Below are 13,581 nucleotides of genomic sequence, written 5' to 3' on the forward strand. Positions count from 1 at the left end.
CGCCGGCGCCGCGCCGCACTGCCCCATCAACAACAACTGCAGCTGCAGGATGTCCTGGGATATCCCGTACGGGTCGCCGTGCCCAAGGGCGACGCAGTGCTCGTTCTGGGCGTGTTGCGCCACGTGGTGCTGATCCTGCTCGCCCGTGGCGCCGGCATGCTGCACCTCCTGCATGGCGCGGATGACCGAGGTGCTGCTGTCATGTCCCGGTCCCGCCGGTATGTCCGGGGCAGCAGCATCTCCTGCATGGTGCGGATGCCCTGTCCCAGTGTGCTGTCCCGCAGATGCATCTGCCGCGGAAGCCTGCTGCTGCGCCTCCGGCTCCGACATCTGGTGGTGCAGCTGCCGGCCATGTCCGTGCCCCTCCGGGGCATCCGGCGGCGCTGTCCGCTCGGCCTCCGCCACCGCTACCGCCACCTGCTGCCGCGAGTGGTCGTCAGGGAATCCCGGCGGCCCGGGGTTGCGCGGCTTTGCGGCCTGTGGAACAACCTGCATTGTCTGCTCGCTCAAGGAGGGCTCGTGGCGGCGGCGCTTGACGTCGACTTCCTTCCCTTTCATGGCGCGCTTCCCCTTCCCCTTCCCCTTAACGGCCGCCTGTTGCTGTTGCAGCTCCCGCCACAATATGACGTCGTTGCCCTTCCGGACGTCCAGCATCCTGGCGTCCAGCTCCCTGGCATCCTTGAGCGCGGCGTCGACCTGCGCCCGCGCCTCCAGCCTGACCGCCGGTCCCGCGGCCGCGAGGTCGACCGGCTCGGCGGCCGCCGCGGCGCCGAACTCCCTGGCGATCTCCTCCCGCGCCTCGTCCACCTGCTTCCTGGCGTTGTAGTTGAACTCCTGGAGGATGCGGATGTAGGAGACGCAGCCGAAGACGGGGTCCCGCTCCCGCGCCCTGGCCTCCGCGACGAGCGTGGCCGCGGCGACCCGCCGCTGCTCGCTGGGCGTGACGCAACGGATCATATTGGCCACGTTGCCGGAGCCGTAGACGCGATTCACGGCGGCGAACTCCTCCGCCGAGAAGTTGGGCGCGAAGATGCAGTTCAGCGGGCAGGAGCGCCGGAGCTTCTTGCACACTTCGCACTGCGCCCTCCGTCCCGTCCCCTGGTTCTTCTCCATCTCCCCGGCCGGGGCACAACGCAGGGTGAAGCCGATCGACCTGCTCTGCTAGGCGGTGTACGTACGTGGGCAAGAGGAGGGAGGGACAGCCGGGCAGGACAGCTAGATTATATAGTCGTGTCCGAAGTCCACGTAGTTAGTTACGAGGGAAGGGTATGCTATAGATATCATAGATTAGATTAGATCAAACTGAATAACTGATGACCGTAGATCCGCATGCATGCAAGCGAGTGAAAGCGACGTCCAAACCCCCACCCCACAAGGGCCGGTCCTAGCATTTTAAAGTCCCCTCTCGTATCTGTATCTATATATATATATATGTGCGTTGCAACGGAAATATATAATATTATGATAACTTATGAACAAATGTGTGTTATACTGTTATGTGAAAATGTTTCGTAATTAATTTATGATCCTAGCCATATATAAATTTTGTTATTTCAATCCAGCTATTTTATCACTGCATTGCAACCAGCAGTACCATGCAAACTTCTATACATGATTTTAAAAATGTCATGTCAGCTGCATCATTTAAATGCTAAGATTATCACAATAAATTACAAACTCATACAAACATTCAAAAACTACCACAAGGTCTTATAATTCAAACGGATACACCTGATGTGTTCTTTTCTTCTTTATAGCTTGCTTGTTGACATAAACCCCAAACATGTCATTAATATCAATAAAATATGCCCGCCAGCACAAGTAATGGTGTGGTTGGATGGGAGGGAGCAAGCATCGAGCTTGATGAAACGAACTCATAAAGCACACATATGCTGCAAATCCATAGAGCATGAGAAGTAAACAAACTTGTAAATCTGAAGGACTATCATCACAAAACTTGCATATCCAACCACCTATTAATGAAAACCACTTAAGAAGGCATTAAAACCACTCATGGACCAAATTTAAAATAAAATCTATTGATTCTCAAAGTCATCAAATTATCATAACCTTAGTTGCGGACGTATTCCCCCCCTAAATTGAGATTCAGTAACAAACAAAATAGTTCTTTTACAAGAAAAAAGTAAGGTAACTCTGGCAATCTGCTACAATAAGCAACATAATTTGAAAAAATAGTAAGGCGCTTCCTTTGCTCTGTTGATAACCCAGTAGAACCCTGCTTCCCTACTAATGCATATCTCAGCTGATCAAGCTTTACCAGAGCCATAACCTCCTCGATAAATTCCTGCAAAATAGCTCAAAGTTTGCATTATCTAAAATAACCACTTGCCCCTAGATTAAAAAGAGTTAGTACAAGTGATACTTGTCTTGTTTTTGTACTTATATCTTTCGAAAGTCGTAAGATCGATAAAAATAATTTAACTCTTCAATCAAGTAAACTACTTTATCTTCATGTTGACAAGAAAATTTTAGCTTAGCAAAAAAATACATGCTGTAATTAATGAAGGTAGACAAATCAATAGATGATATAAACACAATTATTAGAATTAATTTACTCTTGAATAATTACTATCTACCACTCAAAGTATAAGTAGCAACCATGAACTGCTTCTTGTCATTGAGTTGCTTGTTGGCATCATGTAGCAACCATGGGATGAAGTGATAGTAATAATTAATCAGATAGGCCAAATGGTTCCAAAGAACCATGCATTTACATGATAATAAAAAGTACTTCTCTATGCAGCCAGTGAAGCTTCACTGGCCTCTTTAGGCAAGTCTAACTGTGTTACTTCATTAAATACATTAGATAATTAACACTTAATAGTTAGAAATAACATTAGATAATTAACACTTAACAGTTAGAAATATTGTTGTGCTGCTAAAATGCCAACTATTGTCTGCCATGCATGGATAACAGATCCGTAAAGAAGCATGCCAAGACATAACCGGTAATGCAGTTTTGAAGTACCGTTACATAAACAAGCAGATCAATAGATTTAGCTCACACATGTATTTATCACCTGAAATGTTAAACATTTCTTCATTACCAATTACAGTATTGGAGCAAGCTTTCAATTCACATGCAAGCTTACCAATATAGCCAAAGTAAGAACAAACAATTAATTTCATTTGGACAGCGGATGTCAGGTCATGTGCAACTTTAAACAATTGGAACTGAGCTCTGTTTTTTTAAGATAATCAATAAAGAAAGAAATGCTTATATGGTGAGTTTGTGTTCAGCTTTAGCCAGAAAACACTCAGTCAACACAACAAAACCAGGATGTCTTTCAATTAGTTCAAAGTATTATTGCATTCCAAAAGGTGGTTGCTAATTATGTATGAGCATGATAAACTGGAAAGCGAATATGAACCTGATTTGATTAGGTATTAAGGCTGCTAGCGAACACTAAAATAACCAAGATGGAGTCCATCTATTACTTTGAACATACATAATGATCGCAACCAAAAGATCTCATTGAAGTACAGAGCGTACGACTTATCAGTAGAACTTTAAGTACAATAGCAATCATTTAAGACAAATGGTAAAATAATTTAACATGAGGTACTCACAGGTAAGGACACAAATCGCCAGAAAGCAGGAGCACCCGTGAGGCCATCACCTACATGGGAGCATGAACAATCCTCCTGCTGAGGCTGACCAGACGAGGGTGGGAACGTCGCGCACTTCTGGAGGCCTTTCTTCACCTCCAAGCTGATCAACTTAGAGAAACCCGTACATATCTGAGCATTCAAGGGAGCACTGTCGTCCCCTGTGGCTTCACAGGTTTCATCAACTGAATTGCAGAGAAATGGAATATCGGCACGGGTCGGAGGGTCATCAGCAGAAGTCACTACTGGCACTCCTTCAGGACCATTACTGCTCGCCATGGCTCCACAAGCTTCATCGGCGTAGTGCTTCTCTGGCAGAAGCTGAATACCAGCGCTGGTAGTAGATGTCACTACCGACGCTCCCTCGAGACCACAGGAACCACCGTCCATAAAGTGACTGGTTTAGCACTTGCAGAGACGCAGAGTGATACAGCAACACAGCAAACGTACAACCACGCTGCGCCACTGATGCTACAGAAACATGGACAAGAACAAATGTAGCTGTTATTCCTCCTCAATCCTCATAGACATACCACATACATATAGATTTAGATGCTAATGCTAAGTGCCAGAGATGCAATTGTGAAGGTGAACGAACTCCAGGCATAGCCGCATAGCAAAGGTCGATCCTGAGTGGCACGAATTAAGCTTGTGGTAGACTAATACAGTACTACGGTAGTATATTCGCTATACATACATTAACCATAACAAGATAAGGGGTATCCAGGATGCTACCTGACCCGCAACAGCATAGATCCGATCTCGGAAGCGATCCAGACAAATCCGATCCAACAGAAGACGACAGCGAAAACGACAAACAAGTCGGCGTGCAGCACGAAATCACAGGCACGAGCAACGATTGAAGGCGAATACTCTTGTGGCAGCAGGAGCAGAGCAGCAACGGGGAGAAGTAGAAATGGAAGAGGTAAGGGTAGAGACAGGTAGATCAGGGTGGGGAGCGGGCGGGGACAAGCGTTAGGAGGACGAGGTGGGGGATTGGGCACGCCAAGACCAAGGCTTGAGGCGGTGCGCGCAGGCGGAGGGGGACGAGAGCGCGTCGTCGCGAGGGAGAAGGCACAAGGACGAGCAGCAGCAGCCCTGCACGCATGCGCCACCTCATCCTCGTCGTCGCCGAAAACCGAAGCGGCGGCGTGGGACGGCGAGCGTGCCGAGGCGAGGTGGAACTTACAAGCGCGGGAGGGGAGAAGGGGAGGAAGAGGTGGCATCTGGGTTGGCGATAGCGCATGGCGGGAGGCGGTCGGGAGTGGGAGGAGGAGCAGGCGGGGGGCGATGCAGTGCATGGCGGGAGGTGTGGTGCTTCGGGGTGGAAGAGCTGGGGAGGGGGATCGCGGGGAGATGAGCACGAGATCTGGGAGTTGATTGCGGGGGATGCCGCAGCGACGCCATCGATGGAAAGGAGTGCTGTGGGCGGGCGGGCGCTCAGGGCAGAACCGTGCACCACAGCCAATGTGGACGTCTACAATAGAGACTTATGTAGTAGTAGAGACTAGCCAGCTGTCCGTATTTTGCTACGGTTTTTATATATCATATCTCTTCTCTATCTCTAATATCTATTAAGTCAATAGTGTAGACCACGGCACTACCATGACTCCACCCTCCCCATCCCGCGCACTCGCCCCTCGCCCAAGCATTGAGCCAACAGCCCCTTCCGCGCAAGGCACACACATGCTGCATATCACGCATAGGCGCATAGCGGGCCTGCACCCCCTCCTCACATTCCTCTTCGTCTTCACCTGCGTGTTCGCACACATGACCGTCGGTACGTACAACCAGTCCAGTGCAAACAACGACAGCTTTGCCTCCGCCTCCATGCGAGCCAAGCGCCCCGCCCCGCTCCCGTAGCGCAAAACCATAGCCATCAAGGCGGGCCTCCTCGTCAGCATCTACCTCTGCAACAACCTCCTCGCTTATATGCCAGCGTGGGCGTGAGTCGTGGTTGCTTCCACGTGGTGTGACACCTGTTCGACGACATACCGTACGCGCGGTGGAACACGTTCACTTGGAACTCGCTGCTATCGATGTGCGCGAAGTCCGGCCGCCTCCCTGACGCCCGTGTCGTGTTCGCCAAAATGCTCAATCGGGACGCCATGTCCTGGACCATCATGGTTGTCGGGCTCGGCTCAACTGCTCCGGTCGGTTCTAGGATGCTGTGAAGACATTCCTGTACATGGTCGGTGAAGGGTTTGCGCCGTCGCAGTTCACGCTCATGAACGTGCTTTCATCACGCGCTTCGTCGTCAAGCTGGGGCTAAGCAGCTGCGTGCCTCGTGGCTCATGGCCAACTTCGTGCTCTACATGTATGGCAAGTGTGGGGATGCTGAGACAGCGAGGGCTGTGTTTGAGAGGATGCAGATGCGGAGTGTGTCACGCTGGAATGTCATGGTGTCGTTGTACATCCACCAAGGGAGGATGGACCTTGTTGTGTCCATGTTCGAGAACATGGTAGAGCAAACCATTGTCACTTGGAAAACCATCATAGCAGGGTATAACCAGAATGGGCTTGATGGCATGGCATTGAATTTCTTCTCACGAACGCTGAGTGCTTCTTCCATGGAGCCAGATGCATTCACAGTGGTTAGTGTCCTATCAGCTTACACTAACCTTCGCATGCTGAAGATTGGAAAACAGATGCACTCTTATATCTTGAGAACTGGAATGTCGTGCAGGAGTCAGATCATGAATGCTCTCATCTCAACTTATACAAAATCCAGAAGTATTAAGACTGCAAGGAGGATCATGGACCAGGCAGTGGTTGCTGATCTGAATGTTATCTCCTTCACGGCTCTCCTAGAAGGCTATGCCAAGCTTGGAGACACAAAGCAGGCAAGGGAACTCTTCGACGTTATGAATAATCGAGATGTCATTGCCTGGACTCCTATGATTGTTGGCTATTAGCAGAATGGTCAAAATGATGAGGCCATGGAACTCTTCATGTTAATGATCAAAAGTGGCCCAAAATCAAACAGTCATACGCTTTCTGTTGTTCTCAGCCTGTGCAAGCTTGACATATCTTGATTATGGGAAGCAGACCCACTGCAAGGCTATGAGGTCCTTACAGGAGCAATCTGTCTCGTCAACAATGCCATTATCACAGTGTACGCAAGGTCAGGCAGCGTGCCACTGGCTAGAAGGGTGTTTTATTAGATTTGCTGGGGCAAGGAAATGATTACATGGACTTCAATGATCGTGGCTATGGCTTAACATGCTTTGGGAGAACAAGTCGTTGCCATTTTGAAGAAATGATCCGTGTCGATATGAAACCAGACCGTATAACATACGTCGACTTGCATTCCAGCCTACGTGCATGCTGGTTTTGTAGACAAAGGGAAGAGGTACTATGAGTAGATGTAGAATGAGCATGGCATTGTATCAGAGATGAGCCATTACAAATTTAATGTCTTTTTAAGAGTCAAACAGTTGGGCTCTAGTATTTGCAGTTGTCGGAGAGCAAATCTCCGGCCGGGTAGCGGAGAGTCAAACAGTTGAGACAGCGAGGGCTGTGTTTGAGAGGATGCAGATGCGGAGTGTGTCACGCTGGAATGTCATGGTGTCGTTGTACATCCACCAAGGGAGGATGGACCTTATTGTGTCCATGTTCGAGAACATGGTAGATCAAACCATTGTCACTTGGAAAACCATCATAGCAGGGTATAACCAGAATGGGCTTGATGGCATGGCATTGAATTTCTTCTCACGAACGCTGAGTGCTTCTTCCATGGAGCCAGATGCATTCACAGTAATTAGTGTCCTATCAGCTTACACTAACCTTCGCATGCTGAAGATTGGAAAACAGATGCACTCTTAGGTAGCGTTTGGTTCTAGAGCCTAGTTGAATGGAACGGTTCTATTCAAAATTCTGAGGATAGAACGGTTCTGTTCTATGTTTGGTAGTTAGAACAGAGCCGCTCTATTTTTTGTTTGGTTCTAGAGCGAAGTAGAATGGAGTGGCTCCGACGTGTGTTTGGTTACAATGTAGCAGATCTCAATGGTATGAATTATACAAGCTGAGAAACATCCTAATGCTATTTTACTATATTAATTGTATGTACGAACATACATATGCTATACGAATTAATTAAATTTCTACCTCATAATGGTATATACGAACATACTATATATAATATATAATATATATATATAGAGAGAGAATATGAATATATGAATTCTTTCAAGCGGCAGCATACAAATCAGTCAACGAATTCTTTCAAGCGGCTGCATATATATTTTGGCTGGAATTCTTTCAAGCGGCTGCATACGACGAAGGAAGAAGATAGACGAGCGTGGGCGTATGCGAGCGCACGAGTCCGGTTGTTTTCTGGGAGCGGACACATGCAGGATATCGAGGGAATATTCCTATACTAGAACAGCTCCGTTCCATTTTGATTCAAACCAAACATCCATATTACTAGAACAGAGCGGCTCTATCCTACCTAACTTTAGAACCAAACACTACCTTATATCTTGAGAACTGGAATGTCGTGAAGCAATCAGATCATGAATGCTCTCATCTCAACTTATACAAAATCCAGAAGTATTAAGACTACAAGGAGGATCATGGACCAAGCAGTGGTTGCTGAACTGAATGTTATCTCCTTCACGGCTCTCCTGGAAGGCTATGCCAAGCTTGGGGACACAAAGCAGGCAAAGGAAATCTTCGACGTTATGAACAATCGAGATGTCATTGCCTGGACTGCTATGATTGTTGGCTATCAACAGAATGGTCAAAATGATGAGGCCATGGAACTCTTCATGTTAATGATCAAAAGTGGCCCAAAACCAAACAGTCATACGCTTGCTGTTGTTCTCAGCCTATGCAAGCTTGACATATCTTGATTATGGGAAGCAGACCCACTGCAAGGCTATCAGGTCCTTGCAGGAGCAATCTGTCTCGTCAACAATGCCATTATCACAGTGTACATAAGGTCAGGCAGTGTGCCACTGGCCAGAAGGGTGTTTTATTAGATTTGTTGGGGGCAAGGAAACAATTAAATGGACTTCAATGATCGTGGCTATGGCACAACATGCTTTGGGAGAACAAGTCGTTGCCATTTTGAAAAAATGGTTCGTGTCGATATGAAACCAGACCGCATAACATACGTCGACTTGCATTTAGCCTACGCGCATGCTGGTTTTATAGACAAAGGGAGGTACTATGAGTAGATGTAGAATGAGCATGATATTGTACTAGAGATGAGCCATTACAAATTTATTGTCTTTTTAAGAGTCAAACAGTTGGGCTCCAGTATTTGCAGTTCATAAAATAAAAAGGATGTCATCTTGTCATGTTCAGTGTATCTATGAATTCACATCTCCTTCAGTGCACTTAGGTTGCACTAGCTTTGTATGTTTATCTTACCTGGATTTAGTTATGTAGATTTATTGAGGTTTGAGCCTCAATAAGTTAATGCACTTAGTTGGAGTTGGGCTTTGGTACTTGACATTTTCTTTGTACTAACAATCGATATCTATATAACAAAAAAGCAAGGATTTTCAAATTTAAATATAGATGCTAGAATCATGTGTATTTTGGTATGTACATGTCTCTTTGTAGCCACACCTTGTATAGTATGCAATCAGCTTGATTAGTGTGTACATGTGTTCCTTCTTAGAGTTCTCATGTTTCCAATTAAAACACTAATTTCATGTAGACGATGCTTTGCACTTGAACATAACAGTAAGGAAGGAAGTTTTGGTTCCCTAGATGGTTTGGGGGCTTAATTACAATGAACAACAACAACCTGACAAATGAAGGGATAGAATGCCTTGTGGCATTCTGGTGGGATACCAACATGGTATTCTCATTAAAACCTAGAGAGCGACAAGACACAATAGTTTGCTTGCGACGAGAGACAGCAACTATGATCTTGCATAGTTCATCTTCATCAAGCACCAAATCAACATTAAAAGTTGTAAGAAGCTGCAGAAAAGCCTGTGCCTGTTTGGATGTTAGCTTTGAAAGACAACATTGTTTGAAAACTGCAACAATATTTGTGGTATTAAGAAAATTGTAGTATACTACTCATGTTTGTATAAATTGAGAACACTTTGTTGTTGCTTGCAAATAGATCAGTTCGTCACTTTGTGTGCTGCCTTAAGTTACCCAAGGGCATTGAACTATTGTTCTTATTTTGGCATTGATATGCTTACTTGTGTTTATCTCACTTTCGGTGATATGGAATAGCAGTTGTTGTTATATGACTTGTATAGAAATCATTTCCAAGTTATTATGTTGAAGTGCTGCTTATAAATGTGACAATTTGCAGGTACTATTAATGAGTGGCATGAGCAAAGGTGCCTTTGCTGAAATAACTTTATTGAGAAGCACCGAGGAACAAGTTGTGCACTTGAAGAAGGATCATTCTGTTTTTGCAATTGGAGGCCCTTGGAATGCATCAATAGATGGTCGTGATCCATCAACTGATTGTTCTTTCTTATCCCGCTAGATTTGTTGTCTTTCAACCTTGGAAATCAAAGGAACGAGCATTTGAGCAATAGAAAGGATATAGGACGAGGCCGAATCTGATGTGGGGAAGAGGGGGAGGGAAAGATTGAGATGGACATATCACAACACAAATGGGGGGAGGGGAATGGGGGATAGGATATGAAAAGGGAAATGAGGTATGACAATTACGGGAGGAATTAGGAATAATGCTGGACTCCCAAAACTAAGGATACGTTTGATTTGAGGTCAAAGTAGGATGAGGCGGGGGCGACACGGTACCCTTGATTTTTTGGGATCACGCCGCCACCAAAAATTGCTCCCGTATTCACCTTGCCCCCGCATGACTCTCATACAATTACTATAGAAAATGTGGCCGCCCCCTTCCATCCCTCCTTGTACCTCCAACCAAACACACAGAAAGGAGGGGACACATGATTAAGAATGAGATGTGCATCAGTATTTGCCATTTAGAACATTATTTTAATGTCCATCTTTGCATCTCACTTTCGGATTAAACTTCCATTCAGATAGGAGGTGACACATGATTAAGAATGACATTGATATGCTTACTTGTGCTTATCTCACTTCCAGATTAAACTTCGTATTAATCTCTACTCCTGTTAAGGGGCTAAGGGAGGCGTCCATAGGGGCGAGGTCGTGCCCCCACCCCCGTCCTTGGCGCCTCTTCCACCACCCCGTCCGAGACACCGCTGGTGCCACGTGATGCCCGCCCCTGCCACGCGTTGCCAGACTCGACACCTCCCCCTGTGCCAGACAGACACCACACGATGCCTGCCCGAGACTATGCCCCCCACGCCCACCACTCTCGTTCGTATCAATGTTTTATATTAATTTTTAATTTCTGTAGCAACGCACAGACACATACCTAGTAAATAGTATTAAGATATTTATTCAAATATAATTATTTTTTTATTTCTAGATACTAAGCTACATGTAGTCTAGTGGTTAGCCCCAAATTTTTGGAACAGTGGGGTGTGGGTTTGAGTGCTAGTAGCGCGGACGGCGTCGGGTGCTAGGCAGCCACAGTAGGTAGCTGTGCGGGCGCTGGGCATGGGGCCCATAGGGCACGACTCCCGAGGAGGGCACGTGGGGGCGCTAGGGTCCGCTGCACGGGCGCTGGGCATGGGCCCATAGGGCACAACTCCCGAGCAGGGCGCGTGGGGCGGACCTAGAGGGTCAGCGTGGAGGGTGAAGCCGTGGTAGCACCAGGTGCCCACATTAGGTTCTTAATAGATTACTAACCAGTTGCCCGTGATTTGCTACAATTTTTATATATCATATAAATAGGTATTAGGATATTTATTCAAATATAATTATTGTTTCTTTTTAAACACAAAGGTATGTGTGATCTAGTGGTGTAAGGCCCAAAACTTATATAAAAAAAACTATAATAAAAATAATGAATAAATATATATATATATATGATAATGCTTTGGGATTATGAAACCTAAGGCGATTAATTGATCCCTTTTAGTTTAACAAGTTCAAGTAATAGGATTATATTAGTCGAATAACAAAATAAATAAAGACAAAAAATGGGCACCTCATAATGAAATTCTTATATTTGTATTCAAATTTGTGAAACAAGTTTGAGTTTAAAAAAAATTATAATTTGAAAATAAAAAGGGAACAAAAAAAGGATGGGAATTTAAAGGAAATAATTTATTTCCCCCTAAATAAATGACAAGGAAAACAATAAATAAAATATTGGAAATAATAGATGCTATATTTTCTTAAAGGGTGTGTTTGATAACTTGGGAGTTCATAACATGAGTTGAATTGAATTTAAAGGGAGGGATTATAAATGGGAGAAGAATATAGAAAGGAAAAAGAGAAAATAGAGAAATCCCGGCTGGGCCGTTTTCCTCTTCGGCCGGCCCAACTCAGCTTCTCTCCCCGCTCAGCCCATGGCGCTCACTGCCGTACATGTATGTGGCTTACTAGTGGGGCCGCCCTGTCATCACCTATTCCTTGCTCCGTGCGCATCTCAACAGAACCCGCCATGCTCGCATGGTCAGCACTCCCTCGCCGCGATGTTCGCCGTTCGGTTCCCTCCGCTCGGACTTCACCGTGGTGCATAAAAGCCGAAGCTCCGCGACCCCCTTCCCTCCATCCACCAAATCGAGGCTGCATCGAGTCGTTGGGAGCCTCGCCTGGCATGGAGAGGAGATCGGAGCATGAACACAGAGAGAGATTGGGATGGGCCGCCACCGTCGCTAGCCGAGCACCAAATCGACTGATGACTTGTGTGCGGTTTGGGGGGATTGGAGTTCAGTGTCGTGGTGGTGCTTGTCAACTCCAACCCGGTCACCGTCTTGGCCGACTCGGGCCTCACCCACCACACCTGCATCGAGCCCATGGCGCCTCCGCTGCGCGAGCACATCATCGACGCCGAGCGCCCCGACGCGATGCTCCCCACCATGGGCGGCCAGACCGTGCTCAACCTAGCGGTCTCGCTCGCCGGTTCGGGCACTGCTCGTCAGGATGGATCGCCGAGCGCCGCCACCTGGGTGCTCACGCCGCCACGGTGGATTCTCTGGTCGTCGTGCTTGAGGGTCGGGGGAAGGAAGATGCCTTGGGCACCGTTTGATCTCCGGCCGACGGTGGGGATTTGACCCCAAGGTACCTCTTCGTCAAATGAATACGGACCGTTGATCGCCGATCGGTGGGTGGCGAGCGGTTTTGTGCTCATAAAATCCTGATGGTCGGATTTTGATCTGATGGCCGCGTTCCCATACCGATTCGGGGTCTGATCCGGGCCGTTGGATCTAATCCGAGCGGCTGGAATTCACCATACCCCTTCGGCCAGGCTTTTTACGTAAGAGACCCTTACATTTTTAGTTACTAACCCGCGATCCGTGGTTGCTGTGCGCTGAGTCTCGGGATTCTTACATGGTAGCCCCCTGGCTTTTGGTTTATTTATGCGCGCAGTCTTGTAACAGAGGTAATTGAGAAAAACCATATGGAAATTGATTTTTATTACAAAAACAATTCTAGCAACTTGTAAAATTCATATAAAATTCATTTTAACTCCTTTTTATCCCATTCCAGTTCCTATAATTTTGTAATAATATTGCTTATCACATAGTGTCTCTGGTTTGACATGAAAACTGTATTAAAATTAATCTCTTAATTAATATTGTATCAAATACATAAAACCTTTAGAAATACATAATGTCCCCATTTTAACTCTGAATTGACCCGTTCTAGTTGTGTTAGTTTCGTAATAAAATTATTTACACTTTGGTAACCTTATTTTATCATGAGACATGTTTTAAATAATTAATTTGTTTATCCTATGTTAATTGGATTAATCTATGTCTATTGGATGAACTTCTTTAATATTAATATAGCATTCTGATCTTACGGTTATAATTTGACTAGATGATCTTTAATCAAATAATGACTTAGATTAAAGTTGAGATAATTAGTTATAAAATAATCTCTCATATGATTTACACTAACCAA

The 13,581-nt window shown here is 46.1% G+C and overlaps 2 protein-coding genes and 1 pseudogene across 2 annotated transcripts; 2 read left to right on the forward strand and 1 right to left on the reverse strand.

Moving 5' to 3' along the window:
• Window positions 1-3,160: 3,160 nt before the first annotated feature.
• Window positions 3,161-4,713, reverse strand: LOC103631955 (uncharacterized). Its single transcript, XM_020541088.3, has 3 exons — window positions 4,366-4,713; window positions 3,592-4,101; window positions 3,161-3,202 (listed from the first exon to the last, which is right to left on the reverse strand). The coding sequence occupies exons 2-3, from the start codon at window positions 4,018-4,020 to the stop codon at window positions 3,182-3,184; spliced, it is 450 nt and encodes a 149-aa protein (XP_020396677.1). The 5' UTR covers window positions 4,021-4,101; window positions 4,366-4,713; the 3' UTR covers window positions 3,161-3,181.
• A 543-nt stretch (window positions 4,714-5,256) lies between these two features.
• LOC103631956 (pentatricopeptide repeat-containing protein At2g22070-like) lies at window positions 5,257-7,644 on the forward strand. The gene has a single exon (XM_020541217.2). The coding sequence runs from the start codon at window positions 5,925-5,927 to the stop codon at window positions 6,543-6,545; it is 621 nt and encodes a 206-aa protein (XP_020396806.1). The 5' UTR covers window positions 5,257-5,924; the 3' UTR covers window positions 6,546-7,644.
• On the forward strand, window positions 6,694-10,093 carry LOC103633688 (pentatricopeptide repeat-containing protein At2g22070-like; annotated as a pseudogene).
• Window positions 10,094-13,581: the final 3,488 nt, after the last annotated feature.

Source organism: Zea mays, chromosome 7, assembly GCF_902167145.1.
Source record: "Zea mays cultivar B73 chromosome 7, Zm-B73-REFERENCE-NAM-5.0, whole genome shotgun sequence".
NCBI classification, from domain to species: Eukaryota; Viridiplantae; Streptophyta; class Magnoliopsida; order Poales; family Poaceae; genus Zea; species Zea mays.